The following is a 23732-nucleotide window of genomic DNA, read 5'->3' as shown; positions in this document are numbered from 1 at the left end:
ATACAACCTGTGTTGTAAAAAGCGCTATATAAATAATGGAGTCTACTGTGACTGCGAGTCTACTGTAGCGCCACCAGACCCAAGCCGATTGCGTCAGACCAGGTGCGTGAACCGGCTACACAGCACGTAGTACAGAGAGTGCGTGGAGTGGAGCTCCACCCACTGCACCAAACCTGAGGGTGAGCTATTTATCCATCTGCGGCTGCATATGCGAAGTGAGTCCCTGCTGGTCCCATCCAGCCGTCCTGAGTGCCAGCACCCCTTCAGTGACTGTGCAGCCAGCGTTCCCTCCAGTGATCGCACCCTCAGCTCACCATCTGGTACTGGACACCATCGCTGTCGTGGTTGGAGGATCCCTCACCTCGTCATCCAGCCTCCGAGTCCTGGAATGCACCTCAGCCCGTAGACCTATCGGCTCCCCTTAGCTCCTAGCTCTCTCTCTCTACCGTGGCCCATCAGTCCACCAGCTCTGCAAGGTTCCATCGCCCCTCCGGCTTACGCCTTGGTCTGTCGTCGACCATTCATTGCCTCGGGATTCCTCTCCTCTGGCTTTATCTCTTCCCTTCATCCCTCCGGCTCTGTCAGGCTCCTCCATTCCCCACTTCCTGTCTACCAATTTGATTCTTGTTGAAAACCTATTTTTTCAAACTGCTCCTAGAATGTTAATCTGACTTTCACCAAATTTGACTCGGATCATCTTCAGACTAAGCAGGCATGTCGATACACAAAACGGTTTTCATTTAATGTATCAACAAATTTGCTGGAATGTTGCCAAACAGTTTCTAAAGCTGTATATGAGATACTCGCTGGGATATATTCACCAAACTTCATCTCACACAGACAGCGCCACTTATTGGTGGAGAGTAATTAACCATTTATTATCCATTAAATATGAAACTTCCAAAATTGCTAATAACGTTTGAATTCATTAGCCTATTGTGTGTGTGTATGTAGTATCATATGCTATATGTAACCTATGCTATTTAATACAAAACTTATTCACTTCATTATTTGTATTTTGGAACTGAATGTAGTTTACAATACTTTACATTAGAACTTTACATATGTGAAATGGGAAATGATGCAATGACAGATTTTTTAATTTTTAATATATTTATTTTTTGTCTGTTGGTCATCAATGTCCATCATGTGCTTTTTTGTCTTTCCATGTTGTAGATTTAGCCGCTCAACTAGTGTGTTTGATGATCCAGAGTAAGTCTCTTTAAGACACTGATCTTGTCAGAGTGTCATAAAGGCTTATTTTCTCGACAGCCTAATGTCTGCATGTGCCAAGCTATGTTCATCACAAATTTTTGTGCTGTAATTTTTTTTTTTTTTTTTGTGGTATTTCTTGTTTAGTGGTATCCTAATACAGTGTAACCAATTATCCACAAATGGTATTCAATAAGGTAAAGATACACTTAAACTTATGACATTTTGATATTTATGTTTTCTAAAGCACTGGATGAAGTTGTGCTTGAATATGCTACATACAAAAAATTAAAACTTATTTAATGACAACATGTTTATTTTACCCTTTGTAAGATATCAGTTTGGTGGTTATATCAAAATCTCTTCCACAACATGTACGCTTTTGGCCTTCTTTTTTTGGATGCATGGCTTATGGACAGCACAACCTACCTATTTATAAATGCTGCAACAGTAAATGCACTATAGATGCACTGTAATTGCTTTTGAACTGGTTGCTTGATTATAATTGCAATTGCCATTTAAAGTTGACTAAATTGTACGAATTACCAGTAATTCAATAACTTTAAATCTCTCTATAACAGGAGTGTGAGCATGATAGACATGAGAAGTGATGAAGACTGTGTGTTGCCATCCCATAGTCAAGTTCGACATGAGCTCCTGCACAACCAGTACAACAAGCTGAAAGAAGAAGAAAACCACTGGCAGGATGTAAGTACTATTTTCTGTAAGCACCAACATATGTATCAGATTTTGTGTGCAATTTTATGTTTGTGTGTCAGGACTTGGCCAAATGGAAGAGCCGCAGAAGGAGTGTGTCTCAAGATTTAATCAAGAAAGAAGAAGAGAGAAAAATGATGGAGAAACTGTTGGGTGGAGATGGAGGATCACAGAGAAGGAAAAGTATCAAGACATACAGAGAAATAGTGGAAGAGAAGTATGTCTGCCCTTTCCACCTACCCTTTCAACTGTTGTTACACTTTGTGTTGTAGCCCAACAGTACAGGTGTCACTGGGTCAAAAAAAATCACATTAACAATAATTCTTATTACTAAATATCCTTACAATAGTGATTCAGCCATAATCACAAAAATCGCATGCCTGTCACTGGTAGTACTGTCAGTGGTGTTACTGTAAGTGATGTTACTGTCAGTTGCATTAAATTAAGTACAGTTTTGTTAACTGGAGTTACTTTAAATGGTTTTACTGTGAACACAGTTGATGTCAGTGGTGTTTTTGTTTTTAGAGGTATTACTGCCCATGGTCTTACTGCTAGTGATGTTATTATTTTTAATGTAGATGAATAGGGTAGACAGAAACCTTCAACAACCTGTGGAGTTATTGCTGCTCATTGTTTTTTAGAGCTCTTAACGCATACTCAATAGAGAAATTATGCAGAAATAAGGGTAATGTCACTTTAATGTTTATGTAGCCTACTTAGTTTGTAGACACATAGTTTGTTGTTGAAAATAATAATGTACTGGATGCCTTAATCAGATCTGATATACTGAAAATTTAACCCTGGAGCTTTATTTACTGAAAGGCATTGCTAATCAATACATATTATATGGTAAGAATGTTTGAGCTCATATTGAGGCATTTGACTCAGTGTGTACTTTATAACGTTATTAAGATAACTTCTGAAATTTAGGAGACAAATGTGAGAGTTCTCAAACCATGTTGTTGACATCTCTTCTAAACTTTACAGACATATTTGAGAGATCCAGATGAATCAGTGTATTAAAAATGAGACCACCAGAGTATTTAGACTAGTAGAAAAATCTAAGCTCAAGGTTGTTGAGATCTTTTCTAAAGGTTTTGTCACGATTGAGGGTCTGAGGCGCGTGCGGATCCATTTGCAGGCTTTTATTAAAGGAAGGCATGGTCAAACAGGCAGGCGTCAAACAGGGCAAACAGGAGTATCAGAGATGAGGCAAACACAAAATCCAGAGACAGGCGGTGGTCAGGTCAGGCAGCAAACAATCACAGAATCTAAAGACAGGCAGGGTCAAAACCAAAGAATCTACAACTAGGAAAACACAAGGAAACTCGGAAACAACAATAGAACAGGCAAACAATGCAACCTGCAGGTGAGGGGCCTGCTACTGAATTTATAGTCCTCAGACAGGAAGTTGTCGCAGAGGGAGTGAATGCAGATCACCCAGAGGTCAGGGCTCCCTCTGCTGGCTTGGTGACAGGTTTAAATGAGACCAGATTTTTTTTAATCTCAAGAGACAAGTCTGAGGAGTAGGAGAGTGTTTTTATTCAATCTTAAAGTAACCACATTTCTCTCTAGGATAAATATTTGAACATTTTGAACATGCATTGTCTACATAAAACAACTTCAAATATAACATTGTTTTATTGTACAATGATTTAACAGAGGACACTATAACCTAGATTTACATAAATCCTAGCCAAAGGTCCTTTCAGTTTTTATGTGTATGTAGCAACTTTTTATAATGGAGTCTTGCAAGAGATTACAGCAAGACAACAAAGAGGTCTCCCACATTTCTTACACGTTACCCTCTCATTGTCATTTTGGATTAATTTCTTTCAGAACTTTCTCATGTCTCAGTTGTGTCTGCTTTTATTTCTACCATGGATGTTTAGGACATTGTTGAGACACTTAGAGCTGTTGTTGAGACTAAAGAAACTGAGACTAAAATGACACACAAGAATCAAAACAAAGTCTTCTGAGGTTAGAAAAAGCAACAACTGAGCAATACATTTTCTCTATGGGCAGCCTCCCGCTCATATGAGGCATTAACAAAAATGTCAGTAAAGCCACTGAATGTCACCATGTCACTGCCACTACATGGTTCCTTCATAGTTGACTTTTCCACCTTTGTAAAAAAAAGGAAAGCCATGCTGCTACATATATGTATGTCTGCACTTTGTTTATGATGTTTACAAGAGTGCAGAATTTAGTCAGGAAATGTGCACAATGAACAAATAACCAGTGTTTCAGCAATGTCTAATCTGATTGGCTCTGATTGGGTATTGCATTTATAATCTCAACAGAATCATATGTTTTCATTTTCACTTTTTCATGACAGCCATAATAAATTTAATTTTGATTTAAAATAGGCCATTTTTGGCCAGTTTGGTATCATTATTTCCTCAAGCCAATATGGAGTAATATATTATATCCTGTTTAGCCTCTCAGTTTTGTACTTTTAGTGCAGATATGTTAGTATAACTTTAGCCTTCTCATCCATCATGTAAAGCAGACCATTCACTTGTTCTTCATCTGTGTGTATCTCCAAATCTGATGGAGTATGAAACTTTTTAAAATATGTTGTGTATTTCAGTCAGTCATCTGATTTGAATGTGAATTTTTCCAAGTTAATTAAGGAGTTACATGATTGAGCTGTTAGCTTTTCCCACAAACTGATGGAACAACACAAATCTCAATACTAAACTAAGTTAACAGTTAATTCTGTAGAAGCTTATTCTGGATGTTTTATACTTCTGAAAAAAAAAAATTCTAATGCTATATATATAGGGAAAAGTTTCACTGATAAATTAATGTGCAATAATCTCCATCACCTGTTTTTAAAAGGAGTGGCAGTAAATACAGAGTACCATAGGACACTGACAAGCTACACAATATCATGATAAGTATAGCAAATGAATCACCTGCGAAACTGAAAGAAATATAGAGGAGCTTGTCAGTAATCTCTGTGTATTAACTGCCACTCCAGGTGATGTAGATTTACTCCTAATCAAAGAACCAGCTTTACTGACAAGATGAATATATCACCCAGCCCTATATATACAACAGCAAGCTTTGCTGTATCATTATCCTTAATTGTCACACGAGGGCTATGTTTTTACCTGTGTATGCAATGGAACTGAATACTACCGTAGAGAAGCAATATAAAAGTACAGATGTCAGTCCTGTTAGTGTCTGAGATGTTAATGTTCATGGTATTACTATTTTTTTCAATGACTATAAGTGATGTTACTGTATATGGTATTGCTATTAATAGTGTTGCTGTCAGTGGTATTATTGTCAGTTGTATTGTTGTTAGCTACATTCAGTGATGATGTAAGTGATTTATCTTTTTTTGTCAGTAGTGGAAATAGTTTCTGTCGATGCCCTTACAGTTAGTAATGTAACTGATATTTCTGTTAGTGGTGTTACTGTAAATGGTATTACAGTCAGCAGTAGTGTTACTTTCAAATGTGCCATTACAGTCAGTAGTTTGGTGTATTGTAATATATTATTACTGACAAATGTGTCATCAAATGGTAGATTATAGTTTCTGTAAGATAGTGGATCTCAGTTTGTGAATATATTTTTGTAATTTCTATATTGTTTCTCTTTGTCCACTAGGGAACGTCGTGAACAGGAGCTGCATGAAGCATACTGGAAAGCCCGCACACCAGAGGAAGCAGTTTCTGTGCTGCAGCGTTATGCCCAGCGTTTCACCATCAGTGAGGCTGTTATTGAGCGCCTCAAACTCCCCAAGCTGCTGGAGAGGAGTGCATCGGCTGACCCTACTCGTCACTCCTCCTCTCAGTCTCCCCAGACATCCCCTTGTCTTTGTGTGCTTCCTCAAACCCACTGCAGTACCTGAGGCAACAGTCACTTCCTTTGGCCAAATTTACATCCACAGTTGAAGCACAGGTGACGGGATACAGCGCAGCGAATGATTTTGTGGGAGATGTGACAGCGCCCTCACTGGGTCCGAAAACTTACAGCAGTGCTGCTGCTGAAATGAGAACAGCTAAGGTTCAACCAATTCACAATTTTTTTTCTTCCTCCTATTCTCCATATTCAATGTAATTTGAAATCATAAAATACTTTTATGTCAGTAAGTAACTTCTAAGCTTAGAAAATAATTGTAAGGAGTTCCATTTTGCTTTAGAGGTTTTTAAAGAGCAGCTTCTGACCATTTAACATTGATTGCTAAAGCAACAATCTCCTAAGAACAATCTCCTAAGAAAAGCATCAACAGTAGCAGATATTGCCCTCTGGTGACTGGAATGAGTTACAGTGGGCATGTGTTGAATGAGTGCTAGTCTTCAGTATGTATGAGTGTGTGTTTGTGAATGGGTTCTTTCTATGTGAAGTGCTCATACAAGGACAAAACAGTCACAGAGATAAAAACCAACCTATCTGATACACACACAGGCACACATTGGTTTTTCTGTCATAGTTACTTATTTTATATATTGTGCTAATATTTATATAAACATATTCCCTTACCCTTATATCCCTACCTGTTTGCTGAACCTTTTTCTTTTTAAATGATAATTTAATTGATATACTACACTGTAAAAAAACCCTGAAAGAAATTTAGTAGATTTTTTCAGTAAACATCCATAAAATTGACGTTATTTTTTTGATGAATTGCATAACATGAAGACTTTTAAAGAATATATATTTTTGGAATATATATATATATATATATATATATATATATATATATATATATATATATATATATATATATATATATACCAAATTGTTGGCAACCCTTAAATCAAGTATTTCTCACAGAAAAATATTGCATTAACACATTTTTCTGTACACATGTTTATTATTCCTTCTGTGTGTGTTGGAACAAAACAAAAAAAACTAATTTGACATAATGTCACACAAAACTCCAAAGATGGGCTGGACAAATTTATTGGCACCCCTAACTTAATATTTGGTTTCACACCCTTTAGAAAAAGTAACTGAAATCAATTGCTTCATATAACCATCAATAAGCTTCTTACACCTCTAAGCTTCTTGCCTTTTCCCAACAGCAATCTAAGATCTCTCCACAGGTGTTCAATGTGATGTCATTGCTGGCCACTTCAGAACTCTCCAGCGCTTTGTTGCCATCCATTTCTGTCTACTCTTTAAAGTATGTTTGGGGTTATTGTCCTGAAAGACCCAAGATCTCGGATGCAAACCCATCTTTCTCATGCTGTAACTACATTGTAACTGCACTGACACTGATGCACCCTGAGCCTGCAGGATAGCTTAAGTTTCTTTGGAACTTGTTTGGGTCTGCTTATACATCATCCGGACTATATGCAACCTTTTGTAAATTTTTCCACACCCAGGGAGATTAGCTGTCATGGGTTGCAAACTCTTGATAATATTGCACACTATGGACAAAGGCAAATCTAGATCTCTGAAGATGGACTTGTAACCTTGAGGTTGTTGATATTTTTCCACAATTTTGGTTCTCAGTCCTCAATCAATCAATCAATCATTTTTATTTATATAGCGCTTTTAACAACACAGGTTGCATCAAAGCACTGTACAGTATAATGACAGGGATATATAGTGACGAGAGTGACCAATTTCTTATTAAATGCAGAGACGGTCTCTGTAGTCAATTCAACGATAGTCACTAGAAGTTAAGTGTCCCCAACCAAGCAAGCCAGAGGCGACAGCGGCAAGGAAACAAAACCCCATGCATATAGAATGGAGAAAAAAACTTGGGAGAAACCAGACTCAGTTGGGGTCAGTTCTCCTCTGACCGGACGCCCAGCACTTAACCTCCAGTTCAATTTTAAACGCAGCTGTGTCAGATAGTGTAAATGACTTAGTGTGTGCGTGTGTGTGTGTGCATCAGGATCTGGTGATCTGTCGACGGGCGCATCTAGGTTTTCTGGTCTCTGATGAACATAATCTCTGGGTGCTGATCCACCATCTAGTCTGGATACAAACTGTGAAAACAGATTGAGAAAGAAACAGGACTAATATTAGCGTAGATGCCATTCTTTTTACGATGTCACAAGTACATCGTATTTTAGGAGTAGTGTTCCCGGTTCCAGCAAATCTAAGTAATGCAGCCTAAAAATCCTTTAACGGATTTGAATAATAAAAGGTGTGTTGGTGTGTTATGTGTAGGCTAAGTTAAAAAGATGTGTCTTTAATCTAGATTTAAACTGGCAGAGTGTGTCTGCTTCCCGAACAGAGTTAGGGAGATTGTTCCAGAGTTTAGGTGCTAGATAGGAAAATGATCTGCCGCCCGCAGTTGATTTTGATATTCTAGATATCCTCAGACAGTTCTCTTCTCTTCTTTCTGTTGTCCATGCTTAGTGTGGCAGACACACAATGCAAGGACTAATACAGCTTCTCTCCTTTTTCTCTGCTTTTAGGTGTGATTTTTATATTGCCCTCACCCGCTACTTGCCCCAGGTCGGTTTAAAGGAGCACCACATGCTTGAAACAATCTTATTTATTCACAGTTTTGAAAAGGTGCCAATAATTGTGGGATTTTGAGTTTTGTGTGACATTTTTGCTTTTTTTGTTTTTTTCCAATACACACAAAGGGAATAAACGTGTGTGTATAGCAAAACATGTGTTAATGCAGTACTTTTCTGTTAGAAATACTTAATTTTCCAGAATAATTTCAGGAGTCCCAACAATTTTTTTAATATATATATATAAAACAGTACAGAATACAGTCAAACCAATTTTGCATTATTAAGTAGTGTGTAATAGTGCAAAAAACGTAAACACTACATTTTCAGCTAAAGTCAGTTTATCGTTGATTCATTGATGTCATCATCCAGCTCAGTGGTGCTCAAAGAGCCAAAACTCCATTGGTGACGAAAATGGAGAAAGAAAGAAAAAAAAAATTGGAAAAAATAGATTTTTACCCAGGCCTCCTCTGATGTATGCTATTGTAGAAATGCATTATATTCAGTCAGCCTTAATTTATTTATTTAATGTAAGGGCCTGAAAATATAGACAACATTAATATTAAGTGAGTTTAATTGGCTTGGTCATACTCTTAACATAGTAGTTATCAGTTAATCCATAAAATAAATATATGACTGGAGTTACCAATTCATGTTGGTGAATATGATTTAAAAAGAAAGTACTACTTATATTGTTCTATGTAAAATGCATGCTTTATTATCATATACAGCTTTGCTTCTCAAATAAATGTGCTTTGTTTTAAAGATGTTTACAAGAATATGAGACAAAAAAACTGATTTAGAAAATAGGGAGAATACATGTCTTCTTTGAATTTTGAATCTCTCTCACACTCCACAGGTGGATGAAATAATGTGGGTGAATCAAAAAAGGAAAGATTCCAGCCATAGCAATGAGAAGGAAGGACGACAGAAAAACAAAGAGGCAGAAGATGATTCTCTGCAGTTCTTTCCATCTTACCAGCACATAGACTCAGACATCACAGATACTGTTGTGTCAGAGGTCGAGCCCATGGTCCACACACTCTCATCCACATGTACACAACAGTGCTATGAGAAAGACAGAGGTACCACAGAGGTAAATATGTGCTGTGACTCATACAAGCAAAAATAATATGTAAAAAAGAATTCTGCACTACTTACTTAAGAAGGGTGAAGGGAAGTGTATAGTTTAGTATCAACACATTGTATTCCTTTCATTACAAGTAGTGCTAGATTCATTTATATATATATATATTTATGTCAATCAATCAATAAATCATTTTTATTTATATAGCGCTTTTAACAACACAGGTTGCATCAAAGCACTGTACAGTATAATGACAGGGATGTATAATGACAGGGATGTATAATGACGAGAGTGACCAATTTCTTATTAAATGCAGAGACGGTCTCTGTAGTCAATTCAACGATAGTCACTAGAAGTTAAGTGTCCCCAACCAAGCAAGCCAGAGGCGACAGCGGCAAGGAAACAAAACCCCATGCATACAGAATGGAGAAAAAAAAACCTTGGGAGAAACCAGACTCAGTTGGGGTCAGTTCTCCTCTGACTAGACGCCCAGCACTTAACTTCCAGTTCAATTTTAAACGCAGCTGTGTCAGGTAGTGTAAATGACTTAGTGTGTGCGTGTGCGTGTGCGTGTGTGCATCAGGATCTGGTGATTGGTCCACGGGCGCATCTAGGTGTTCTGGTCTCTGATGAACATAATCTCTGGGTGCTGAGCCACCATCTAGTCTGGATACAAACTGTGAAAACAGATTGAGAAAGAGACAGGACTAATATTAGCGTAGATGCCATTCTTTTTACGATGTCACAAGTACATCGTATTGTAGGAGTAGTGTTCCCGGTTCCAGCAAATCTAAGTAATGCAGCCTAAAAATCCTTAAACGGATTTGAATAATAAAAGGCGTGTTGGTGTGTTATGTGTAGGCTAAGTTAAAAAGATGTGTCTTTAATCTAGATTTAAACTGGCAGAGTGTGTCTGCTTCCCGAACAGAGTTAGGAGATTGTTCCAGAGTTTAGGTGCTAGATAGGAAAAGGATCTGCCGCCCGCAGTTGATTTTGATATTCTTAGTATTATCAAATGGCCAGAGTTTTGAGAACGCAGCGGACGTGCAGGACTATAATGTGATAAGAGCTCGCTCAAGTATTGAGGAGCTAAACCATTCAGGGCTTTATAGGTAATTAATAAGATTTTAAAATCTATTCGATGTTTGATAGGAGCCAGTGCAGTGTTGACAGAACCGGGCTAATATGATCATACTTCCTAGTTCTAGTAAGGACTCTGGCTGCTGCATTTTGGACTAACTGAAGTTTGTTTATTAAGCATGCAGAACAACCACCCAATAAAGCATTGCAATAATCTAACCTTGAGGTCATAAACGCATGAATTAATATTTCTGCATTAGAGGTTGAAAGCATAGGTCGTAATTTAGATATATTTTTAAGATGGAAAAACGCAGTTTTACAGATGCTAGAAACATGATTTTCAAAGGAAAGATTGCTGTCAAACAGCACACCTAGGTTCCTAACTGATGATGAAGAATTAACAGAGCAGCCATCAAGTGATAGGCTGTGTTCTAGATTATTATATGTGGGGTTTTTAGGTCCAATTATTAGCACCTCTGTTTTTTCAGAATTTAACATTAAGAAGTTACTCATCATCCAGCTTTTATATCGACTATGCATTCTGTTAGATTCTCAATTTGGTGTGTAACACCAGGCTGCGCTGAAATATAGAGCTGAGTATCATCAGCATAGCAGTGAAAACTAACACCATGACTCCTGATAATATCTCCCAGAGGTAACATGTACAGGTTGAAAAGTAACGGTCCTAGCACTGAGCCTTGAGGAACTCCATATTTCACTTTTGATCGATATGATACCTCCTCATTTAATGCCACAAACTGATAGCGGTCAGATAGATATGATTTAAACCATGCTAAGGCGCTTCCTCTAATGCCAACATAGTTTTCTAGTCTATCCAAGAGAATGTTGTGATCGATAGTATCGAATGCTGCGCTAAGATCTAATAGCACTAATAACGAGATAAAACCACGATCCGATGATAAAAGCAGGTCATTAGTAACTCTAATGAGAGCAGTCTCAGTACTATGGTACGGTCTAAAACCTGATTGGAAATCCTCACAGACACCATTATTTTCTAAAAAGGAATACAGTTGTGAGGATACTACCTTTTCTAGTATCTTTGACAGAAAAGGGAGATTAGAGATTGGTCTGTAATTTACTAAGTCTTTGGGATCAAGATGTGGTTTCTTAATAAGAGGCTTAACTACAGCCAGTTTGAAGGTTTTGGGAACATATCCTAATGACAATGATGAATTAATAATGTTCAAAATAGGATCTATGACTTCTGAAAGCAGATCTTTTAATAGTTTAGATGGAACAGGGTCTAACATACATGTTGCTGGTTTAGATGATTTAACAAGTTTGTACAAGTCTTCTTCTCCTATAATAGAGAAAGAGTGTAATTTTTCCTTAGGGGATCTAAAGCTCATTATCTGATGTGAAACTGTAGTTGACGGCTGCATAGTTACAATTTTATCTCTGATGGTATCAATCTTAGAAGTAAAGAAATTCATGAACTCATTGCAAGCTATACTCTTGGGGAATATTAGCACCTGTTGATGCTTTATTTTTTTTTTATTTTTTTTTATGTGTGTCTGTGTGTGTGTGTGTGTGTGTGTGTGTGTGTAATGTTTTCCAGCACCTTGAGTCGTAAAAGTCGTAAATTTGCTCCAGATCACATCTTAGCCCACACAAGAAAAAGAATGCGCATTTTACATTAAATATAGCAGCTGAGTGTATTGTTGTCATTCAAGAAGTCTGTCTGTTACACAGGTTGAAGTTGGGACAGTCCCACAGGTTGGTGATGTCACTATATCCCCAGAAGTGTTGGAGCTAAAAGCTGAAAAGACAGGTTAGTTAGCTTTTTTTTTATTAATGTCCCAGCTCATTTTACAAAAGACACATTTTTCTTCATGCTGTTGTTTAAATTCCTAAAAATTGTTTTGGAAATGACACATGTTCCTATGTAGATCAAGAGCAGACAGATGAGATGTATATGAGTGAATCTCAACAAAACATGATTCAGTTTGACAGCTTTGCTGTGCAGGTTAGTCTATAGGATCTTTATTGTTTTTGTAATTTCATAAGAACAAAGGCATAAATATAGAAAAAAGAATTAAATGTATTTGCTATATTTTTTGACTATGACTTTTTATTATTATTTGGTGGTAGGTTGATAAACTAGCAACTGAGATGCCACAGAAATCAACAAATCAGTCAGAGCCATCCAACCTAGAATCATACAGAACCAAACTGGGTGAGTGGTATTCCAAATTTAAGTCAATAATAACCATAACAGAAACATCTTGGTGTTCACTTTACCCATTAGATTTATACAATTTAAAACCACTGAACTGGTCCACAGGTTTATCAGTCTAAATCAGGGGTCGGCAACCTTTTTTATCAAAAGAGCCACTTTGTGTGAGCCACTCCCGGAGCCGCAAAAATTACAGAGTTTATAAACTTCTAAAAGACGGCTGCTGACGTTGATGTGAAATGTATGATGTGTATTTTAAGTGACAAACTATAAAAAAAAAACTTTATTAGATGGTATCAACTAAAACCCCAGAGGAATTGTGCAACAAAATGAGCACATAATGGCGACGATAAAAAAAAAAAAAAAAAAAAACCTTCTATGTTTTTTTGTCACGCCATCGAGAGTCGCATGCGCGCTCCAGAGCCGCAGGTTGCCTACCCCTGGTCTAGATCTTTTTTTCATAATATATTTTCTTACATTTTGCACTTTATATTCCTGCTTACACACTTACACACATACTATATACACCATATTAATAAAATTAATAATTCAAAAATCAATGACAGTGCATGTTTTTTTAAAATGGGGTGTTTCATTTTCCAGATATGCCAGAAAAAAATGGAAATGTAAGTAAAGAAATAAAATCTATTCATTGCTCTCCTTTTCTTGATCCTTAAGGCTTTTTGTATTTTTTTTATTTATTTTTTGCTGTTTCTCATCTGGTATTTATATTTTTCTGAAATTCCTTTGAATTACTACTATTAAATTGATTGTACAAATCTTCCTGAATCATATGATGTGTTTTGTTATGCTAAAGGTGTAAAACCGTAAGGGTCAGTAAAGGTTTAGAAAGGTCTCATTCAGATTTTCTTATGTGACACTATGTTCTTCTGTAGAATCCACATGCGTGATTTCTAACAATTATTTGTAAAAGAAATTGCTTCCTTGACAAACCACCATTAAAATACTGCACTAACTATAATCCTGTATTCAGAGTCACTGTTATCATGGAAATTTGAACTGGAATGGTGACTTTTGGATGCAAATATTAGTTAATATGTTATATATGTTATGTTGAAACATTTTCATAACTTTTAGTGACTCCTAAGATTTGTTTATTCATTTCATCATAATATCTACGCAGTTTAAACTATTTTAAATAAGCAACCACACACAAGCACCACTTACATTTTTGGAAAATTTAAGTGCAATATTTCTTGTCATAATTAAACTAAATTGATCTAATGGAATAAATAAAAACAATAAAAACAATATTCTATACCAGATGCTAAAACAGCAGAAATTCCCCATTTGTTTCTTGTTATTTTACATTCATCTTCTCCAGTAGAACAAGTACTTCAGGGTGGTAGATCAACTATCTATTCCCTCCTCACTGTTTTTGGTATTGTCTGGTACATACTGAATAGCACATGTGCGTGTTGGTACATAATATTGCGGATGGTACGGTTAGGTCCCTCCCCCAGTGCTGAATCTGGTGAAGCGGGGTGAACACTTTTCTTGGGACCCTGAGGAAGAGCGCAAGCGTCAGGAGAGGTGGCAACAAGAGCAGGAACGCATGCTACAGGTACAAATGGCTTGAATAACCAGAGCCCACTTCAGCCAACACTGGGAATCGGGAAAGCTTCAAGTGCACAACCTGAGCATGCTTAGGCTTCATAGATAATCCACACTGTAGACTAACCAATCCTGCCTGCTTTTTGGAGGATGCATGTTTTTAGATTTTAAAACCCACACTTGGCTGTTGCCTGTTTTTTAACATTTTGACCCATTTTTTGGTTTTATTTAGATTATCTAAATTATTTAGTTTTTCTGTGAGTTCAAACATCATTGGACCACATTACATTTGATGAATTAAATAAACCCAGTCCAGATTAACTGTACAAAACACAAAACTACCTGAAAACCTACATGCAATGTTCCTAGGACAAAAACAGTTTTAAATGCAAAAGCACAAAACCTGGTGACACCAAATCTTGATTTGATTTAGCTAATAGAAATTAAATGACAAAATTTATTTTTGACGTTATTTTGAAAGCATCCTCACAACAGCATGTTTACTCAAGTGCAATATTTTTTATATTGTAGTTTTGTAGAAAGGTTTCAAGTGTCCTCAAGATTTTGGTACAGTTCTTCTGGATTTAGTGTATCTCAGTTTTTTTCTGCATATTCTGCATAAGTACCATATTTTCTACTGACACACTGCAAAGGGAAAAAATACTATTTGCACTGTAAAAGCAATCAGTTGACTTTACTTAAAAAAAAAATTGAGCAAACCCATTGTCTTGAAATGATTAATTAAAGGAACTTTATACATAATAAAAAGAAAACAACATGACAATTCTGGGTTACATTTGCAAATACACAAATACATTAAATTGTGTTTACTTAAAAGTGTGAATCTACTTAACTTAAAACTAACAAGTTAACCTGAGTTAACTTAATTAAATTGAGGAAACCCATTGCCTTGAGAAAATTAAGTAACCTTTTGTACTTGTGTAGTTATAATCCACTTGACAATTTACAGACTGATTCGATGTAATCTTATTTTACTGATTTCTTTCACAATGAAGGCTACTAATACAATTGTCAAAAATACAAAACTGTTCAAAACAGCGCAGAAAATTTCCAGAAAAATTGTGTATGTACAGTATATATCACTTTATACAATACAGATTTACGGCGGTTTTAAATTGATAAACAGGAAAAGAAAGTGTCTATAATGCAAACAAAATTCAGTTATGCAGTGAAGCATGATATACCTGTGTATGTGTGTGTGGGGAGGGGTATGTATGTGTATGTATTATGTATGTGTGTGTGTGTATATATATATATATATATATATATATATATATATATATATATATATATATATATATATATATATGTATATATATATATATATATATGTCATTATCAGGAGCCAACGACAGACACAGTGGGCGTGGCGTCAGGCCTCGGAGAGGCTTTTTATTCACAAAATAAAGTGTCCAGGGGAAAGTGTCAAAATAAAAAGGGGGAACTGGTGCCCTCATTGTGCTGCAGGAAAGTGCCAGGTCAGGTAGTGTTCCAAGGGGGCAGGGTCCAGATAAGGGCGGAGTCCGGCGTCGCACGCGCCTCCCCTCCCTGTTCGGGCGCGAGGGGTGGCGGCTTCTTCCGTGGCATCTCCGTCGATTCTTGCCTCCGGTCGTCAGAGATTTAGGGGATTAACGGCTCGGCATCCTGGCCCGTCAGCCGTACACGGGTGCGGTCGTCGCCTGGACTACACGGGGACATCGCCTGACTACGTGGTCCCACGACGCTTCTCTAGCGGCGGGCGAGCTTTTTCACGCACCCTTCCTGGACCCACGAGGACACCAGCGCATGCACAGGGGAAGAGACTGGTCTCACGAGGAGAGACGCGTACGGCATTTAACGGCGACGGTGACGAGGCTAAATCCACTTCAGGTGTGCCTCGTCACACGCCGCCAGACCTGAACAATACCACGCCCGTCCTCTCGAACACACCCACTTCCATCGGGAGCCTGGTGAAGGGCGGCGAATAAAGGACGGGGTGATGATGACAATAAAGGGAGGGCAGCCGACTCGTCACATTCCCTCCCCAAGCGTCAACCCGTCAAGCAGTTGCCGCCACGCAGGAGTGCTACCTTCCTCAACCAGGCTCCAGCGGTCGGAGTGGGCAGGGCAGGGATTCCTCTCCGGGCAGCTCCCCTCTCGCACCGGGACAGAGAAACCGGGAATTAGTCGATATGCTCAACCAGCCACCGGGTAAATGACAGTACAAGCAAGCGTCACTTACCCTTCCTGGTGGCTGGGAGCGAGACTCATTGTTCCTCCGTCCCGGCGTGGGTAGGAGCGAGAGGGGATGACGCCATCAGATGTCGCCCAACTGTGCGTCTAAGCTCCGCCTTGCCCACATTCTCCACCAGTGTCATGGGAGGAGCCAACGACAGACACAGTGGGCGTGGCGTCAGGCCTCGGAGAGGCTTTTTATTAACAAAATAATAAATACAAAATAAAGTGTCCAGGGGGAAAGTGTCCAAATAAAAAGGGGAACTGGTTCCCTCGTTGTGCTGCAGGGAAAGTGAAAGGTCAGGTAGTGTTCCAGGGGCAGGGTCCAGGTAAGGGGGCGGAGTCCGGCGGCGCATGCGCGCCCCTCTCTCGGTCCAGGGGCGCGCGCGGCGGCGGCTTCTTCCGCGCATCTCCGTCGCTTCTTTCCTCCGGTCGTCAGAGATTTAGGGGATTAACGGCTCGGCATCCTGGCCCGTCAGCCGTACACAGGTGGTGCGGCCGTCGCCTGACTACACGGGGACATCGCCTGGACTACGTGGTCCCACGACGCGCTTCTCTAGCGGTGGGCAAGGTCCTTCACGCACCCTTCCTGGACCCACGAGGACACCAGCGTCCATGCACGGGGAAGAGACCGGTCTCGAGGAGAGGCGCATTCGGCATTTAACGGCGACGGTGACAAGGCTAAATCCCCTTCAGGTGTGCCTCGTCACACGCCGCCAAACCTGAACAATACCACGCCCCTCCTCTCGAACACACCCACTCCCGTCGGGAGCCTGGTGAAGGGCGGCGAATAAAGGACGGGGTGATGATGACAATAAAGGGGAGGGCAGCCGACTCGTCACAATATATATATATATATATATATATATATATATATATATATATATATATATATATATAGAGAGAGAGAGATATATATATATATATATATAGAGAGAGAGAGAGAGAGAGAGAGAGAGAGCTAAAGAGACAGAGATAAAGAGAGGAAAATCTATGTAGAGAGTGTTAGAAAGAGTGAAAGGGATTGGAAGAATTTTCTTTGTTTGTTGGTTGAACTATTCTTTTTAATACAAGTCCCATTTAAAAGGAACTTAAATGTTGGATGTTTGTGCCTTTAAAATGCAGCTGCCAAGCTTACTTTTCTATATACAGTATATATATTTTTATTATTATTTTAAGCACCTCAATATAACAATGTTAAAGAGAAATTTGTATATGCCATGTGCTAGAGTGCCATGTGCCATGTGCTTCTCTTAAAGGGTCACCCCACAATGAAAATTCTGTGATAAATTATTCAATCTTATGTCATTCCAAACCCATAAAACCTTCATTCATGTTTGGAACACAAATTAAGATATTTTTCATTAAATCGGAGAGCCATCTGACCCTCCATAGATAGCATCACAACTGAAATGTTCCCAGCTCCAGAAACTTAAAATACCTGTGTAAAACAGTCAATGACATAAATGGCTCAACTTTAGTTTTGCAAGGTACAAGAATACTTGAAAAGTGCAAAGTAAGCAAAAATACAGTTTACTAAACCATTCTTCTCCCCCAAGTTACATCTTCAGCCATTTTAGAGAGTATCACAACACATATGCATGCTTTCCCCTAGATGTTACTTTCATGCACACTTCCTCACTAAACATGTCTGATTACGTCTAAAACATGCATATGTGTTGCACTGTGATAATCTCCAAAATGGTGGAAGATGTAAGTCAGGGGCAAAGAATAGTCTAGTAATTTGTTATTTTTGTTATCTTTGCACAAAAAAATTTATTCTCTTAGAGTCACAGAACTGAATTTGAGCCACTGATGTCACGTGGACTGTTTTACTAAAAATATCTTAATTTGTATTCAAAGATTAATGAAGGTCTTATAGGTTTAGAATGACATGAGGGTGAGTAATTAATGACAGAATTTTCATTATGAGAATTAACCCTTTAAAGGTATTTGTTTATGACAATCATAGTTCTGATGGTATACTCCTTTATTATTATTTCAACATTTAAAAGAATGAAATGCATGTGTGTGATTACAGGAGAAATATCAGCATGAACAGGAGAAGTTAAAGCAGGAATGGGAGCAAGCACAGAAGGAAGTGGAAGAGGAAGAAAGACGGTACCATGAGGAGGTGAACATTTTTTAATGACCTTGTAGTTTCAGTTTCCTAAAGACTTGCATTATTAGGGTTAGGGAATATTTACTACCATTCAAAATGTAACTGATACCAGTGACATCATTTGTAAAATTTACAAACCAACTGTTTTGTTGTTTTTGTTGCTTATTAAACATACTTGCATAATTATTTATAATTGGACTTATATTGTTTTATTTGACTCATAAATACAGACGTGGACAAAATTGTTGGTACCCTTTGGTCAATGATAGAAAAACTCACAATGGTCACAGAAATAACTTTAATCTGACAAAAGTAATAATAAATAAAATTCTATAAATGTTAACCAATGAAAGTCAGACATTGTTTTTCAACCATGCTTCAACAGAATTATTAAAAAAATAAACTCATGAAACAGACCTGACAAAAATGATGGTACCCCTAACTTAATATTTTGTTGCGCAACCTTTTGAGGCAATCACTGCAATCAAACGCTTCCTGTAACTGTCAATGAGACTTCTGCACCTCTCAGCAGGTATTTTGGCCCACTCCTCATGAGCAAACTGCTCCAGTTGTGTCCGTTTTGAAGGGTGCCTTTTCCAGACTGCATGTTTCAGCTCCTTCCAAAGATGCTCAATAGGATTGAGGTCAGGGCTCATAGAAGGCCACTTTACAATAGTCCAATTTTTTCCTCTTAGCCATTCTTGGGTGTTTTTAGCGGTGTGTTTTGGGTCATTGTCCTGTTGCAAGACCCATGACCTGCGACTGAGACCAAGCTTTCTGACACTGGCTAGTACATTTCTCTCTAGAATTCCTTTGATAGTCTTGAGATTTCATTGTACCCTGCACAGATTCAAGACACCCTGTGCCAGACGCAGCAAAGCAGCCCCAGAACATAATAGAGCCTCCTCCATGTTTCACAGTAGGGACAGTGTTCTTTTCTTGATATGCTTCATTTTTTCGTCTGTGAACATACAGCTGATGTGCCTTGGCAAAAACTTCGATTTTTGTCTCATCTGTCCACAGGACATTCTCCCAGAAGCTTTGTGGCTTGTCAACATGTAGTTTGGCATATTCCAGTCTTGCTTTTTATGATTCGTTTTCAACAATGGTGTCCTCCTTGGTCGTCTCCCATGTAGTCCACTTTGGCTCAAACAACGACGGATGGTGCGATCTGACACTGATGTTCCTTGAGCATGAAGTTCACCTTGAATCTCTTTAGAAGTCTTTCTAGGCTCTTTTTGTTACCATTCGGATTATCCGTCTCTTAGATTTGTCATCAATTTTCCTCCTGCGGCCACGTCCAGGAGGTTGGCTACAGTCCCATGGATCTTAAACTTCTGAATAATATGTGCAACTGTAGTCACAGGAACATCTAGTTGCTTGGAGATGGTCTTATAGCCTTTACCTTTAACATGCTTGTCTATAATTTTCTTTCTGATCTCTTGAGACAACTCTTTCCTTTGCTTCCTCTGGTCCATGTCGAGTGTGGTACACACCATATCACCAAACAACACAGTGATTACCTGGAGCCATATATATAGGCCCAATGGCTGATTACAAGGTTGTAGACACCTGTGATGCTAATTAGTGGACACACCTTGAATTAACATGTCCCTTTGGTCACATTATTTTCAGTGTTTTCTAGGGGTACCATCATTTTTGTCCATGCCTGTTTCGTGAATTTATTTTTTTAAATAATTCTGTTGAAGCATGGTTGAAAAACAATGTCTGACTTTCATTGGTTAACATTTATAGAATTTTTATTTATTATTACTTTTGTCAGATAACAGTTATTTCTGTGACCATTGTGACTTTTTCTATCATTGACCAAAGGGTACCAACAATTTTGTCCACGTCTGTAAATGTATATTTAATGATTAAAACCTTGGACTGATTTGGTTCATATTACTAATTATGATGACTGTTGCAGATGACAAAGAACTGAATCTCAATATCTTGTTTGCTTTAAATACACACATGAACAAGTACAATATCCATTTTAAGCAAATTAGCTTGAACAAGAATTATTTAAGACTTTATAGGGAATTTGAAGAAAATCAGTGTTTCACAGCGGATCACTGAACAAGCCATTCAACATCAACTCTGAAACACTATTAATTAGCACAGTAACAAGATTGAAAGTTTAAGACATTAACTTGTAAGCACAAAACACAAGATACTTCTCTTTTCAATATAAATATGGCTTTATTGGATAAACCTAAAACACAAAAACTAACTAGCACATAAACACACACACACACATTTACCCATTCATATAAGTTTCTGGAAGAGAAGAAGGAATGTTCAAGAGAATGAAATCCCAAGTTTAAGCAATACTTGCAATTGCATAGGTCTGAACAACCATCAGTAACTTGATTAACCCTTGTCATAAATCATAAACGACAGAAGTGCTATAAAAATTAAGAAACTTGTTGGGGTATTTTTAACAGCTGTATAACATGTATAGAATAATTATGCATTCTTCTGTGGTTTTGAGAATCATTCGATCTTTTTATTAGATAGAAAAGAGAAATACATAGTCAAGAATAACTGTAACTATGGTTTCTGAAACAAGAGGATTCTTATGCAGTGCTTTTATTAATAGACGTGGTCAAAAAGTACAAACAGAGTTGAAATAACGGCAAACAGGTGTGGCAGAGGCAAAACACAAGAATAGTCCAGGGTACTAGCGAGGGTCAGTTAATCATCAAACAATATGCAAAGGGGGCAAAACAGGGCAAAAATCTAAATACAAGACAGAGGTCGGTACACAGAGAACAACACATGGGAAAACAAGACAGGGCTAGATACAGAGAAACTCTTAGTAAAAAGGCTAGTCAATTCTCGGCAGGGATGAATAACAGATAGGGCTTTAAGTAGATGGAGACACACACCACACTATGGGCCAATCTGGCTACAGAATCGTGCCTTGTTGTGTTTTGTCACTTTCCTTATATACTAAGACCAGACAAAGAGATCCCAAATTCAGTGGTTAAGACCTTTTGGTGTTTAGGTTCCCGTGCTCCAGGATCACACCTGGCTGGAACACTTTCAGAGACCCTAAACGAGGACACACCCCATTCTTCAAAGAACACAGTTCTACAAAGTTCTTATTCTTTTCCATAATATAAGTGATTTCTGTGATATTGAGACCAATTTACCAATCGCACTGAGACCTTTCAAATGAAACCAAACATGAAATTGAGGTTCACAACACACATATAACACCTTATTCCTAATGAACAAAGCCACCACTTTTGGACAGAAGGACGGTAGTCAGGAAGAGCAGAGGTGAAGAGGGTGTCGTAAAACAACAGGGAGAGAGAGGTTGTTGTTTGCTCTCTTTTAAAGTGATTTTGTTCCTTTGGATATCCCTTCTCAGAGTCTTATTGCATTACAGGTTTTTGATTTCACTCCTTACAGATTTTTGCTTAACTCTCACCTTTCTAAAAATAAAACTTAAAAAATATAAATATAATATATAAATATAAACATTATACATTTTATTTATTTTTATTGATCAGTTTATTGACTGTTGATATATATATATATTATATATATATATATATATATATATATATATATATATATATATATATATATAAAATCTCCAATAATATTGCAATTTAATATATGTTTTATTTTTATTTTTATTATAACAGAGTAATGAAACACATACCTGTAGTTGTGTGCCCTTCGCTAAACACAAAAATGGCTTTTAGTATGATAATGTGCACATTTTCATTAGACAGACTCATAATTTGTATTAATCTTCTATTATGTGCAATTTGATGAAAATTAAAAGCTTCAACCACTGTCTGCCCACTGTCTGTGCATTGATGCTGATGTAAATGATTTTACCCTGATTCTTCTGGGATTAATGACTTTGTAGAAATGTGATTCTCTGCAGATCCATAAACTTACCCCCACCTTCCAGTTATGATAAACTTCTGTGTTTAAAATAAATAAATAAATACATAATAATAAAAATTAAAATAATAAAAAAACTGGATAAAAATAAAATAAAAATATTGGTTATAAGTTATTGTTTTGTGTTTTTTTTCTCAGCAGAAAGTCTGCTTACTGGGGTAAATTGTTATAAAATACATAATTTAAAATGTGTCATCACATCATTTGAAACATTAGTCTCAGCTATCTGAGACTAATGTTTGAACTGAGCCGTGTCTGTACTGAGCTATGTCTTTACTCAAAGCAGCTTTGCCAGTGACTTATTTGTTGGTCAATATAGGAGAGGAAGATTCTGGAAGAGACCCTGACTCCACTGATGCCTCACTCAACGACTGTACCATCAGCCCTTTCCAAAACCCACAGCACTTTACAGTCCCAGACTGAGGTGGAAAACAAAGAGGGGCCAGAGGAGAAGCAAAAGGTAAGAATTTAAAGGATATTAAATTTGCTTTATGCTGATGTAAATGACTCTAACCATATATCTCAATCCATCAGAGCTCTGGGAATTATAGACATAAGGAAAATGAAAATAATGAAGCAACCCAAAGAAAGAGTTTACAGATGACAGTAAGGTCTGGGACAACAACTCCATGAATAAACATAAAGGAATAGTTCACCCAAAAATTACAATTGTAATTCCAGAACTTTTTTTACTGTGGAAAAAAAAAATTTGAATAAAGTTTGCTTTTCCCTAAAACAATAGTAACAGTAACTATGGTCTTTTTGGTGTCTTTGACTGACATGATATCTATAAACTGTTATGGAGAACAAGATTTTGTGTTGCATAAAGAACTCAACATGTAGGTTTGAGCAATGTGAAGGTGTTGGAATTTTCATTTTTGGGTTAACTATTTGCTTTGCTATAATTGAACATGTTTGCTGCATTTTTTCATGTATCTTTCCTATATTAGTTCTCCCATGCAAGGTTGTGCTTCAGTGGGTCAGAAAAGACATGGAGACCAGAGCCAAGAAAAGCAGCCTACAATACAGCCTAGTCAGGGTGAGTCTTTTGGGTTTTGACGCATGGTTTTTAACAGCTCTAATAAGCAAAATAATACACACATACCACACAAAAGTACAAGGTCCATTTTATCAGATTGT

At 37.6% G+C, this 23732-nt stretch overlaps 1 protein-coding gene across 1 annotated transcript in view; it reads left to right on the top strand.

The window, feature by feature from the left end:
- Positions 1-23732, top strand: part of limch1b (LIM and calponin homology domains 1b) — a 107436-nt gene that overhangs the window by 79294 nt on the left and 4410 nt on the right. Inside the window, 15 exon segments of the mRNA XM_043257392.1 lie at positions 1177-1212; positions 1794-1920; positions 1992-2146; positions 5551-5726; positions 5729-5949; positions 9226-9462; positions 12247-12325; positions 12444-12520; positions 12646-12730; positions 13334-13356; positions 14202-14315; positions 18582-18674; positions 22912-23052; positions 23127-23203; positions 23543-23631. Coding sequence (XP_043113327.1) covers positions 1177-1212; positions 1794-1920; positions 1992-2146; positions 5551-5726; positions 5729-5949; positions 9226-9462; positions 12247-12325; positions 12444-12520; positions 12646-12730; positions 13334-13356; positions 14202-14315; positions 18582-18674; positions 22912-23052; positions 23127-23203; positions 23543-23631 — 1730 coding nt within the window.

The sequence above is a fragment of the Puntigrus tetrazona genome, chromosome 14 (genome assembly GCF_018831695.1).
Source record: "Puntigrus tetrazona isolate hp1 chromosome 14, ASM1883169v1, whole genome shotgun sequence".
Taxonomy (NCBI): Eukaryota; Metazoa; Chordata; class Actinopteri; order Cypriniformes; family Cyprinidae; genus Puntigrus; species Puntigrus tetrazona.
Note: the sequence above shows the minus strand (reverse complement) of the source record. Positions and strands in the feature narration are given on the sequence as shown.